The sequence below is a fragment of the Ochotona princeps genome, chromosome 25 (assembly GCF_030435755.1).
Source record: "Ochotona princeps isolate mOchPri1 chromosome 25, mOchPri1.hap1, whole genome shotgun sequence".
Taxonomy (NCBI): Eukaryota; Metazoa; Chordata; class Mammalia; order Lagomorpha; family Ochotonidae; genus Ochotona; species Ochotona princeps.
Window position 1 is genome coordinate 342,266 of NC_080856.1, and position 12,521 is coordinate 354,786.

At 44.0% G+C, this 12,521-nt stretch overlaps 1 protein-coding gene across 1 annotated transcript in view; it reads right to left on the reverse strand.

Annotated features, from left to right (window-relative positions):
* LRGUK (leucine rich repeats and guanylate kinase domain containing) overlaps positions 1 to 8,956 on the reverse strand; it is an 89,172-nt gene extending 80,216 nt beyond the window's left edge. The window contains exons 1-3 of the mRNA XM_058681259.1: positions 8,651 to 8,956; positions 4,178 to 4,285; positions 1,242 to 1,323 (exon numbers count right to left, since the gene is read on the reverse strand). Coding sequence (XP_058537242.1) covers positions 1,242 to 1,323; positions 4,178 to 4,285; positions 8,651 to 8,956 — 496 coding nt within the window. The remainder of the gene's footprint in view (positions 1 to 1,241; positions 1,324 to 4,177; positions 4,286 to 8,650) is intronic.
* Positions 8,957 to 12,521: the final 3,565 nt, after the last annotated feature.

Below are 12,521 nucleotides of genomic sequence, written 5' to 3' on the forward strand. Positions count from 1 at the left end.
CAGTTGAGGACGGCCCAAAGCCTTGGGACCCTGTACCCACGTGGGAGACCCGGTCAGGCCTGGCTCAGCCCTGGCCACTGTGGTCATCTGGGCAGTGAACCAGCAGATCAAAGATCTCTCTGTCTTTCCCTCTCCATCTGTAACTCTGCCTTTCAAATAAAAATAAAAGGACCTTTCTTTCTCTTTTTAAAAAAGGCAGACAAACGCAAAAGCACAAAGATTATCAGAATAGTGAACAGGTCAGAAATAATGATTTGCTAACTTTCCCAGATTTCTTTTTTTTTTTTAAGATTTATTTATTTTTATTGGAAAGTCAGATATACACATAAGGAGGAGAGACAGAGAGGAATATCTTCTATCCACTGGTTCACTCCCCAAGTAGCCACAATGGCCAGAGCAGAGCTGAAACCAGGAGCCAGGACCTTCTTCCGGGTCTCCCATGTGGGTGAGAGTCCCAAGGCTTTGGGCTGTCCTCAACTGCTTTCCCAGGCCACAAGCAGGGAGCTGGATGGGAATCAGAGTCGCAGGGATTAGAACCAGCGCCCATATGGGAACTTGGTACATGCAAGGCAGGGACTTAAGCCATTAAGCTACTGCACTGGACCCATTTCCCTAGATTTCTAAAGGAAACAATCATTAACTTCAAATAAGATCTGAATACTTAGAAAGAAAAATTAAGTTTTGAGGAAAATAATAACTATGGGACTAATTCCAGGAAATGTGAACAAGGCGTCATAATAAATACATTACAGAGAACTACAAATGGAGCTGCAGTAGAAAGAACCAACCAACACATAAAAACAGTGGAAAATGCAGTTGTAAATCCCTGGTTCTCAATCCTAACAGAAGGAGGCAGCTAGGATTAAAATGGAAATGCAAAAAAACCCCACCAGAATCCACCCTTATAGGGACTAATTCATCAACACTGAATAGCTAATAGAAGAAAGGGAATTATCAAATATTCGATAAGTGCTGCAGATCTGATTGATCCTTTAGAAGGAAAAGCTAAAGCAAACACTCCATAACCTCTCAGATGTCAGTGAACGTGTCAACATAACCCAGACCTTCCTCTGTACTCATCAGTCGATGGGCCTTTTTGGGCATGGGAAGCAAAGACTCGATTTATAGATTGATCCAGAAACCACTTATATCACATTTGGTATTATCAAAATACATTGCATCTGAACACTGAAATTTTGAAGTAATCCAATGATTAATCTACTTGAATGATAATTACATACCTTCAATTTTATTTACAGAAAGATCCAACTTCTGCAGGTGAACATATCCACAGAGAATGCTAACATCAATTAAATCACAACCCTGAGAAAAGAGAAGATTCTATTGTTACTTAGCAGATTACTCTCAGCTTTCTTATAGCATCTGCAAACATAGAATGCCTTTTAAAACTACAGACTTGGGAGAAAATCTAAAGCCTATTACTAAAAGGATCCAAAACAGACTATAGACCCCATTAAAAATGCATTCTCAAAAAAAAAATAATAGCATAGGAAATTAGTGTTGTTAGCAAAAACTAATACAACATGAAAAGGCATATTAAAGTTGTGTTCAGGAAGACTTTACAGCAGTCTTATATTAAAAAAAATAATAAAAGCAATAAGGACAAAACCTGTATCTACTAGAAGAAAAAGCAATTGACTAGAATTTAAATGAAGTTTTAATCAAGAAATCACTAACAATACTATCTACAGTTTTACAGGGTTCATTTTCAAAGATATCTCACATCTGATCAAATACACCTGTCAGATCTGTAGGGCAAAGTGATTGCAATTTCAAGATGAGGAATATGAGGTTTGTAAATAGCCAGAAGTCACAAAGCAAGTTAGTGAAGTCTTGTAAATCCTGGTCCAAAATTCTTCCAAAGAAATTGCTTTCAGTGAATTTTAAGGGAGGTTGGAGTGGGGAGGAAATATGATCCATGGAACAAAAACCTTATGTTACTTGTTTATGTTGTGACACTAGAGTCAGAAAAACACACATCCAATGAAGAGTCATTCCACTCAAGTTCTGATGAAGAATGATTGTTTACAGAATCTCTACTATGTACAGGGTATTGTGGTTGGTATGAGACAAAGAAGGAATAGAACAGTATTCTGCCCTTAAGAAATTCATGATTTTGGTAGGAGAAAAGCTATGCACACTAGTGATAACAGAAAGTGAGGACTAAAATAATGTAGAATATAAATAAGCTATAAAGAGAAAAATTACTGAACCAGGCAACCCTAAGAAAGTATATTCAGTAAGACCACTTATTAAGGCAGAGTAACTCAACATGTAATATCTGGAATGTAGGAGGTCAGTGATAAAATAAGTTAAGCTTCAATCCATCTAGCTGAAATAAGATTTAAAGAATTGCTTTTTTGGTGGATCAATTTAAGGCACAGCACTACATACATAAGTAGAATGTTGATTGAAAGGGACTTGTGTGGGGATGTATTGGCTGCTGGAATTATACACCATTCCAATGCCTAACACAGGGCAATGTGCACAGTGTATGCTCTGTGTGTTACTGCCTGCTTGGCTAAGCCATCCATAAAACACTGTGAGGTGAAAACATTAAAAGATTACAGCTTTAACATGCTCACCTCAAAGGGCACGCCATGGAAGCAGCATATGTGAAAAGAGCTTAATGTTTTTTGAATAGCTTACTGAGTCAGACCCAAGGCATGTAGTCCTACAACAACATAAATCTTAAGGATCCTTAACATATTGGTTACTTATTACTATGTCAATTAATTCCATGGTGATGGAAATTTTCGCTGATGGTATGTTCGAGCTTTTGATTGACTGGGATGATACTCTGCTGGCTCTGTCTTCAGACCAGAGAGGGTATACCTAAGAAACTGATGAACTTGACTGGACAATAAGATGCTGGACTCTATGTTTAGTATATGCTTGCAATGGGGGATTCTCAACTGAACTTGAACTGTGGTTATGCAACAAGGTGGAGGAATCCACCATGGTGGGAAGGTTTGGGGAGGGGTGGGGAGAATCCAAGTACCTATGAAACTGTGTCACATAATACAATGTAATTAATGAATTAATTAAAAAAAAAGAACCAATGAGATTAAAAAAAAAATCTTAAGGATCATGGCGCTAATTTCAATATACTTTTTTCCAACTGAGTATCTACATGTAATCAGGGAATAGTCAAGGAACTGCAATGCTTTACAATGCAAGGACACACAGAGCTAAAGCATTCCTTTGAACCAGAGACAAAGCAGAGGAGACGCTGGAGTGCTAGAACAGGCTCCTGCTGCAATTGGAGCCGAGATCTTAGTCACTCTACAGCCAGGAGAAAATCTTCAGAAACAAAACCAGTGAAAGAATGACAACAGATTGTTTTCCTCTAAGGACAGGTATCTTTAGGCAAGTCAGATGTTGTTCAGAGTGACTTAGGTGTAGACCTGCTTGGCGGTGAGAGGCATCAGCATCAAACCTCTTCATTCCCTCAGACTCAAATATAAATTTCAGTGCATTTTCACTGATCAGAGAGAAAATTCTTAAAAGAGTGTTTGGTTTTACAGAAGTAAATTCAACTTTCTGGAAAGAAAGTATTGATCCTTTTTTTTTTTTTTAAAAGATTTATTCACTTTACTACAAAGTCAAACATACAGAGAGGAGGAGAGACAGAGAGCAACATCTTCCGTCCGATGATTCACTCCCCAAGTGAGCCGTTAACGGCCGGTGTGCGCCGATCCGAAGCCGGGAACCAGGAACCTCTTCTGGGTCTCCCACACGGGTGCAGGGTCCCAATGCATTGGGACCGTCTTCGATTGCTTTCCCAGGCCACAAGCAGGGAGCTGGATGGGAAGTGGAGCTGCCAGGATTAGAACCGGCGCCCATATGGGATCCTGGTGCGTTCAGGACGAGGAGCCTAGCCGCTAGGCCACGCCGCCGGGCCCGAAAGTATTGATCTTTATAATACAGACTATTTAAGATGAAAGACAGTATGAACAAAATGGAAACAAAGAATCTGGACATTGATTCAAAGAGCAATCAGCACTCTTTGAAGTCCAATATCTACATAAATATCTCTTATCAGTTTCAAATGTCACCAGAAAAAAGAAAAAGAAAAATCTATGAGTACCAAAGCAATTACAGTCTAGACCATGTTGTGACGTTGGCAGCCAGTGGCAATCCTGTCAATACTCACTGATAAAGTGAGGTTCAGGTAGACTTGCTCAGTTCCAGACCCTGAGCGACCCAAGTGGTGGAGTGCATCAGCCACAGCCTCCTCTCTCAGGAGTCCATCAAATTCCTCCTGCAAAAAACCCCAAAAAGAAAAGACTGCCATTAGGGAAAACACAAGACAATTTGTCATATTCCCACCTACTTAGTATACTATAGGCCCAGAGCAGAGTCCAGCAAGCCCACAAGTCACCGCCCAAAGCAAATTCGGTTTTGAGGACACATACATACCCAAGTATAACTAAATAAATGTCAGTCCAATCAATGTTTTGCTTCCATCAATTCTTAGAAGAATCACATTAGTGGTGACAGCACAAATTGAGTTCTCCATTCCAGGTGCTGGGCTAACAGCTTTTAGTGGATTAACTCATTAATCCCTCTGATAACCTTGAAATAGGTATATATGTGTATTTTTCTTTTTTTAACATCTATATTTATTTTCACCTATTTGGACGGCAGAGAGAGATCTTTCACACCCAAATGCCTGCAAAGAGCCGGGCCCGTGTCAGGCTGATGCCAGGAGCTTGGAGTCCTGAGGCCTGGCACCTGAGCCATAATCCGCTGCCTCCCAGAACGCATTAGTAAGACGCTGGGTTAGAAGCAGAGCAGCAAACTCTATCCAGTCTGAGAGGCGCACACCCCAAGTGGCATCTTAACTCACTGCACTCTGAAACCTAAGGTACATATTCTTGTGTCCGTCTTTCAGATGAAAACACTATGGTTTACAAGTTGCCTAGCCCAAAACCACACAATCATGTGACTAAATGGAAAAGCAAATCTAACCTATCCCATGGCGATTTTACTGCTTGTCCCACATCCCAAGATATGTTATCTTATCTCAAATTAAGATCTTACTTCCCCAAATGTTCTTTTCATTCAGTTCAGTTCAGCTCATTTCTTATTAAATTTCTAATTCAAATGACATATAAAATTTACTACAAGGTTGATAATCATTTCCATAAGGAGGCTGGCTCTTGGACTGCAAGCAACTTCATGGTCCAATGGTGACCCAACGTGTACTTTCCTCAATAATGACAGAAGAGATAAAAGATGGGCGTTGTATTTATGTGACCTTCAACTCCATGATGACCAATACAGCAACAGTGACTTCAAGAAGTCAGGGGTCACATCCCCACATCAGACACATTTCTAGGACTAGTTATGACCAACATGGAGATAACAGCTGCACGCACCTTTCCACGTCTACACTCCTTCAGAATCAACAGTGCTGTTGGATTGAGGAACCAGGCATGTAGGCCTGTGCTACTGTAGAGCATTCCTTGCTTCCCGTTTCCACTTCCTACTAACCTACAGAAGCAAATATTGCCTACACAGAGGTAGCTCACTGGCTTGGGAACTACACACAAAGACAGAGCTTCCAGAAGGAACTCAGTCACAAAATTCCCTCCCAGGAGTATAACCAGACAAGACTGACTCACAACTGCAGAGAAGACTGGATTCAGATACCTTCATAGCAAGCTCTCACAGCTACCCTGTTATTCAACTTCAGAATCCTTTGCATAATCTGGAGGTAGGGATATTTTTATGTGTATTTCTTTTCATCAACTTGAAAGCGAGAGGGTGGGACAGTGAGAGATCTTTCGCCTGCTGGTTCATTTTCCAAATGCTTCCCATGGAAGCGTTCACCCTCTGGAATCCTGCCTGCCCTCACCACACCGAGTGACCTGCACCTTCTCCCCTTTCCATAACATGCTATGGAACCTCTCTTTCAAATCGGACTTTTTGAAGAGGATATGCAGGTTTTTTTTCCTGCGATGCCTGTTGTCGGTCTATGTTGCAGACCCAGCTATGGAAGCTGGGAGAGACGAGGGTAGGTCTCTCCTCCCTGTGCTTCCTTTTAACATTTTGGGAAGAATGAAAAATAATACACATAAAACTCTTCACATGGAGTATGAAATATAGAAAGTGTTCTCCACGAAATGACTGCTAATGCTAGTTGATGTAATTCCACATCTTAATGTTTCCCTCATGCTTTCCCAGCAGCCTGTTCACATCTTTCTGAAGCAAAGTTCCGATGTTTTGTGTAAAGCCCAGGGAAGAACGAGATGGCAGTGTTACCTTCCCACCCAGATCTTCTCCCTCGATCTCTAAGCTCACCTGACTGCACTCCTCTCCACTTCCTGAGGATGAGAAAACATTCCCTCCTTACTTAAGGGTAGGAAGATGCCATCACATGGAAACAAGCCAAACCGTCAACATTCCCAGATCTTCAAGGCAAGACTGCACAGCAACCCCTCATGGTTGCTCAGATTCTGCCAGCTGACAGTCTGATGTCTTCCCCTAGGACTTTGGCCACTTTCAGACCTTCATAAAGCCAGCCCTCATCTTGAGTAGTTTCAGAATCCCTATGGGTTGATATCATTCTATCTATAATTTTGGAGAGCCTACTCTGTATCAGACAGTATATGAAGAACTTTAACAGTTTCTCCTCAATTTGATGCACCCCAGGAGTACGCACTATTCCCCACATTTATTTCCTGCCTACAAGCGTCTTCACACGTTGGTTTTTGTAGTGAATACTTCAGAGTGTTTCCTAAATAACAATCATTTAGCAGGTGTTATTCAATCAATACTATAATAACAGCATTAAGCATTTTAATATAGGGTCTCACTTAATTCTGACTATTCTGCTATAAGGGAGCTATAATTTCCACATCATGGATGATGCACAGAGAGGTTAAGTAACTTGTTTAAGATCACAGAACCAACAGAAGGCTAAACCACACCTCAAATACAACTTTGATTGCAAGGGCAGTGCTTTGTACAGCCTCCCTTAATTTCCTAAGGACCTCTGAGGTCAGAGGCTAACTCACTATGGCCACTCAGTGATCACTGTGGTCACCACACAGCGTCACAGCCCTTAGCCTGGCTAAGACACACAGCACTCAGCATCAGTGTCCAAATGTTTCCTTTTAAAAGTTTTCATTTATTTAGCACATTAAAATTTGATTATGACAAGTCAAAACAGAGAGAACACAAAATAAACATTAAGGTCTGAACGCAAGTGGAAAAAGTAATAAACTTTAAACACAAGCCAAAAAACGAATAGCTAATTCAAGTCAAGGCCTTCCAAGGTTTGTTAATGGCATACTGAAGACTGATTACTACAGCACTAATGAACCCCACAGCCCAAGAACATGTGCTAATTAGAATAATAAAGCATACAGGTAGTTCATTTGCGAATTCCTCTGGGGTGGTAGCTGGTGGAAACCATGCAAACATCTCAGAGTTACAAAAACACTGCTACAGTTGTGTAACAGTCATTGTTAATGGGAGCAGAGAATATCACCAAAAGGTGACCAAAATAATAACTTTCTATGCAAAATTAACGTCCACATAGAAAGAAGTAGAAGAGGAAAGATAAAAGTGAGAATTAAAAGTGTGGGAAGAAATAGGTCAAATGTTAAAAAGTGATCAAAAGAATGTAATGAAAGATGGAATATGCAAACATACAAGGTATAAGCTGTAGAGAAGGCTCAGCAGGGCACAGGGGGAGTCAGCAGCAACAGGACAAGCAGGAAAGGACCCATACCAAACAGAAAGAACTAGAAAAGGCTGCAGAGAAGTATCCCAGAATGAGGGCACTGCGTCCATTTCTCCGTCTTCCAGAGAGAATTTTAAAGGCTTTCTACTACACCAAGGCAGAGGAATGTGGAGGGGGAAAACCTAATACAAACAAACAAACAAAAAACTACTGGAATGAACAAAAATGCTGACTGAGTTTCCTGGCAGCCAAGGCAAAGAAAACACACGAAAAGGAAGCAAGTCACTGTATGGTTTTGACAGAAGAGCAGTATATTAGAAGCCAAGAAAAGGAAGTAATGTGGAAAGCGTCAGAAGAGAGAAAGCGTGCAAGTGTACAAACTGGGTGGTGCTTAGAAGAGCTCTCTACTAAGCCTGGAGACGCCAGCACCGCAGTCTCTTGGTACTAAGCCTGGAGACGCCAGCACCGCAGGCCACAGGTGGACATGCTGGAAACATTCTCCACATACTAACAGGGTCAGTTGAGCGGTTGGAAAGCATCGTTCCTCCCTGGAAAAGCTGTGCTTACAAAGATCACACAGAAATCATGTACCAAACTTTTTAAGCCATTCGAGCTCTGCGGGAAGAAGGGACTGGAGTTGCAGGGACCACAGCGCCTTCTGGTCACGGGAACAAGGGTTCGCGGTACCCAGGGCTAGTTCTATTCTCAGCACTGTCAAAGTGCAACCAGACAACGGTTAAAGCCTTGACCCCCACTCCGATGTGTTAAGACTTAACAGAAATCAGGTGCGTGCGTGAAAAGCACAGGTGGAAGCCGCAGCTACTTCAGGCGGGCTGAGGGCCCAGGTGGCCCGAGCGAAGGGGAGAGCGCGCTTAGGGGAGGCGGGAGCAGTGCTGGCCGGGGACCCGCGGACGTGGGGAGCGGGGAGCACACCTCCAAACGCGGCATTTCGGACTCTGAGGACTCCTCGGATTCCTGGGACTCGCCCTCGCCCTGAGCCTCGCCCTGGTCCTCCTCCTCCTCCTCTCCGTCCGCGTCCGACTCCTGAGAGTGCCGAATGAGCTGCTGGAGCAGGTAGGAGGGGGCTCTGGTGAAAGTCCCTCTCGGCTTTTGCCCCATGGGGAAAGACCAGCAAGAACGGTGCTTTTCTGGCTGCAACAGTGTGGATTGGGCTCTGGCGCGGGAACTGCCCACGCCTCTCCAGAGCAGCGGCGCTCCGGGCCTCTGGGGGGCCGCCATCTTGTGGAGCGGTCGCCTAGGAGACGGCGCCGGGAGGACGTCGCAAGGGACTGTGGGGGCTCGTCGGCGTTCGAGCTGTGCGGGCGCTGGCGACCGAGTGCGCGTCCGAGCGGCTGGTTTCTGCTTCGTCTTTAGTCTTCTCCGCTGCCCTCTCTCGGGCTCGGCTGTCCCGGCTCCAGGCCGCTCTTAGAGCTTCGGGCCGCGCTTGGGCCTCGGCGTGCTCACCGCCCTGTCCGGCCGAGGGTCCGTGTGCGCACCGACGAGCGGTACCTCTGCCGTGTCATGTCCATCCTTGGGAGAACTTGTTTGTCGCTAATTTTCGTTTCTTTCTGCCCCCGAAATAAGTCCTGAACTTGGGGGAGGAGAACCGGCCGCGGCCTCCACAGTCCAGGTCTGGAGGGGCTGCAAATGGCGGACTGGCCGATGCTGTGTCTGAAAGCCTCTGAAAAGCTGTTAGCACCCCATACCAGTGGCATTTGTCAAGTGACTTTTGTTGGTAATTATTTTCATTTTGCTGTTTTATAAGATAGTTTGGCAAGATTACGAAGCCTGTCGTGATTTTAGGGGATCCAGAGCTCATAGCCGTAAGCGCCACTACATAGACACCAGAGAAAAGCAGAGGGAAAATTCTGGTAACTATTACTGCCGCAGTAGGGACAGGAGGCTGGCAGGGAAGTCATCCCCGTCCTTCTGGCCTGACTGACAGTGGTGGCAAATACAAAATGATGCTGTCGGGAGAAGAGAAAAATCCTTATGGACGCCATCCATTGACTGTTCTCTTGCTTAGTGCTTGAGGGACCGTTAAGACTGACAAAGCTTCCAGAATTACCTTCTTTCATTATCATGCAAGTCAGAAAGGCCACAATGAAAGCCATCTGTTTCTGCTGGGCTCATCTTGCTCCCCGGGTTTTTCTCCATTTCTACTAATGAAGATTTCCTCCCTGGGGCTTTGCTCGGCCTGGGGCAGGTGGGGGGAGTGGTGGGAGAAAGCCTGAAAATGGCTGACCTAATGTGGTTTGGTGAATTAGCCATGACTGAGTCGGCATTTCCAGTAAAGGAAGCTGTACCAGTGTTACTCTTCAGTGTGTTAAGGACGAATGAGTTGGGACCAGCAAAGAATGGTTTTTCAAAAAGGAGGATCATACATGCACACACAAAGGAGAAGGAAACCTGGAAGATTCTGTTCAGCTGATTCAGTGATGGGGCAACTGGTGAGATAGTAGCCCAATATTCAGAATCCGCAAGGAGACACATTTCATAGTAAATTGTCTAAGTTAGAGACAGAGCTAGTTAATGCTGTGCTATGTAATATGTGCTGTATTATATGTATGTGCTATATAAAATAGAGTGTGTGTGTATATATATATATATGTAATCTATTAGGACTCAGAAAACGTGTGACAGCTCGGCTTGTTGGCTAGGGAATAGCAGATCCAAGTGGTCTCCCTGAGGTGGCCCTTTCTGCTAATGTAGATCTAGGAAGAACGTTTTCACAGAATGAGAGCCTGAGCTTGATGCTTTGCAGATGCTGTTCTGCGGAGGGTCACTCCCTGAGAGATTTGTATCTGCATAGCAACCCAACCTTTATTCACCCAGGGATACCTCCTCTTTCTCCCAAGCAGCCCCAAGGCACTGTTCCTCCCTCGAACTCCAAGTACTCCAGGGACTCGAGTCAGCTGGCCCTTCCCGGTCCATACGGACTCCAGTCAGCTGACCCTTCCCGGGTCCATATGGACTCCAGTCAGCTGGCCCTTCCCGGGTCTCATGTTTTCTATGACTTCTGTGCATCTGCACATAATTAACATGTTTTCTTTTTTCCTCATGTTAATTGGTCTGTCAGTTTATTCCAGAGATTTTAAATCTTCAAAAAGTAGAGGAAAAGCTTAAAACTTGCCTATGGGACGGTAAAATTAAAGTCTCAGGGATTATGTATTTCTAAATGTTTTTGTCTCTTACCTACCCTTTGTCCAGCCCCTTGGGCAAATGAGGCCGAGAGAAGTTTAACAGCTAAAAGCCAAGTATAGGTCCTAAAAATTCAAATCTAGAATTATCTCCACACTCTTCAACTACCACTTGTTCCGCTGGAAAATTAAGAGAAAATAAAGCAGCACAAGAAGGTGTCAAAAGATAGAACTCAGCCAGTGCTCTTAAATTTACATGAAAGATTTAGAGAATCATCCTTGCAAATGGAGTCGTAGCATGTAAGAATCTAAGTATTTATTTTACAGAAGAATTCCAAGGGCCCTGAAGGGCCAGTGACTTGCCCAAGGTCGGCTGACTGTCAGCAGCAGCATGAGAGTTAGACTGCTGTTCAGCATTCGTTTCTGCTGGGCCACTGAAATGCTCCCTACACTGGACTTTAATTAAAAGAAACTCTGCTTTGGGATTCTAAGCATCAAAACAGAAGGCATTGTTTCTTCAAGGTAAGTTATGTTACCAGGAAGAGAAGGAAAAAGGCAGAGGGAGCAGAGGTGAGACTTTCCTCATTAGCACAACACGTCAAGAATTGTTCCCTTTATTCATTGCTTACTGTAAATCAGGCCTATGCTAAGCCTGTGCTAACATACCTCTCAAAATAGAAGTTGGTGTTCACCACTTTCCACAGGAGACAAATGGGACTCAGCAATGTTAAGTTCCCTAGTCACACAATCAAAGATCCAACTCCAGAGTTCCTGAATTGAAAGCTCCTGATCTTAACTATTGACCTACTTTCACCAAAAGTTTGTTATTTTCGTAAGAGCTTGTTGTGAGGCACAGAGAGCTGGCCCCAGTGAGGGACTGAAAATGGTAATGCGTGTGTGTGTGTGTGTGCGCGCGCGCACACACACACACACACACACACACGAGCTGTTGTGTTGAAACAAGCATGAAGACCCCAGCTAGAAGTGGAGTAGGATGAGCAAAGGCAGTGGCATATGAACATGGTATGTTTCGTCTCCTGGTAAGATCCTGGATCCTAATCACCTTGACTGAGAGGAGAAGGCAAGGAGCAGCACCGTGCTCCTCAGCACTGTCTTGAAAGGGCAGCCAGGGTAAGTCATGAGTGGGGGAGACTCGAGGTGTAGGAAGCTGAGGCTGGAAGAGGGCCCTGCCCACCAGCCTCAACTGCTGTTCGTCTTGTCTTACTGCCCTGATTGATTCCTCTTGTAACTCCTGCATACAGCTGGGTTCGTCCCCAGTCTGGGGCCAGCACTTTGATGTCAGAACACCTCACCTCCCTGAGAGTGGGAGGAAAAGTTAACCTGAGCTCTCTGTGTCCTGTATTTGAAGAGGACATTCCTCGGAGCTCTTGCACAAGGCAGTCAACGTGTGCCTCTTTTCCTTCATGTGCTGGCACCACTTCCCTACTGAAGGAATAGTGCTGCTCCTCAGGATGGTACATGGGAGCACTTTGAACCATGGGGACTTTACTGAAATGTTGTAATTTCTCAAAACACCATAAAATAGGAGAAAGTATAGTATAAGGTACTGTTGATATGATAATAGCAGTTACAACATAAACACAATGTTAATGGGTGATTGTCATGTGCCAGACAACTTTCTATGTTCTCTACATATATACACT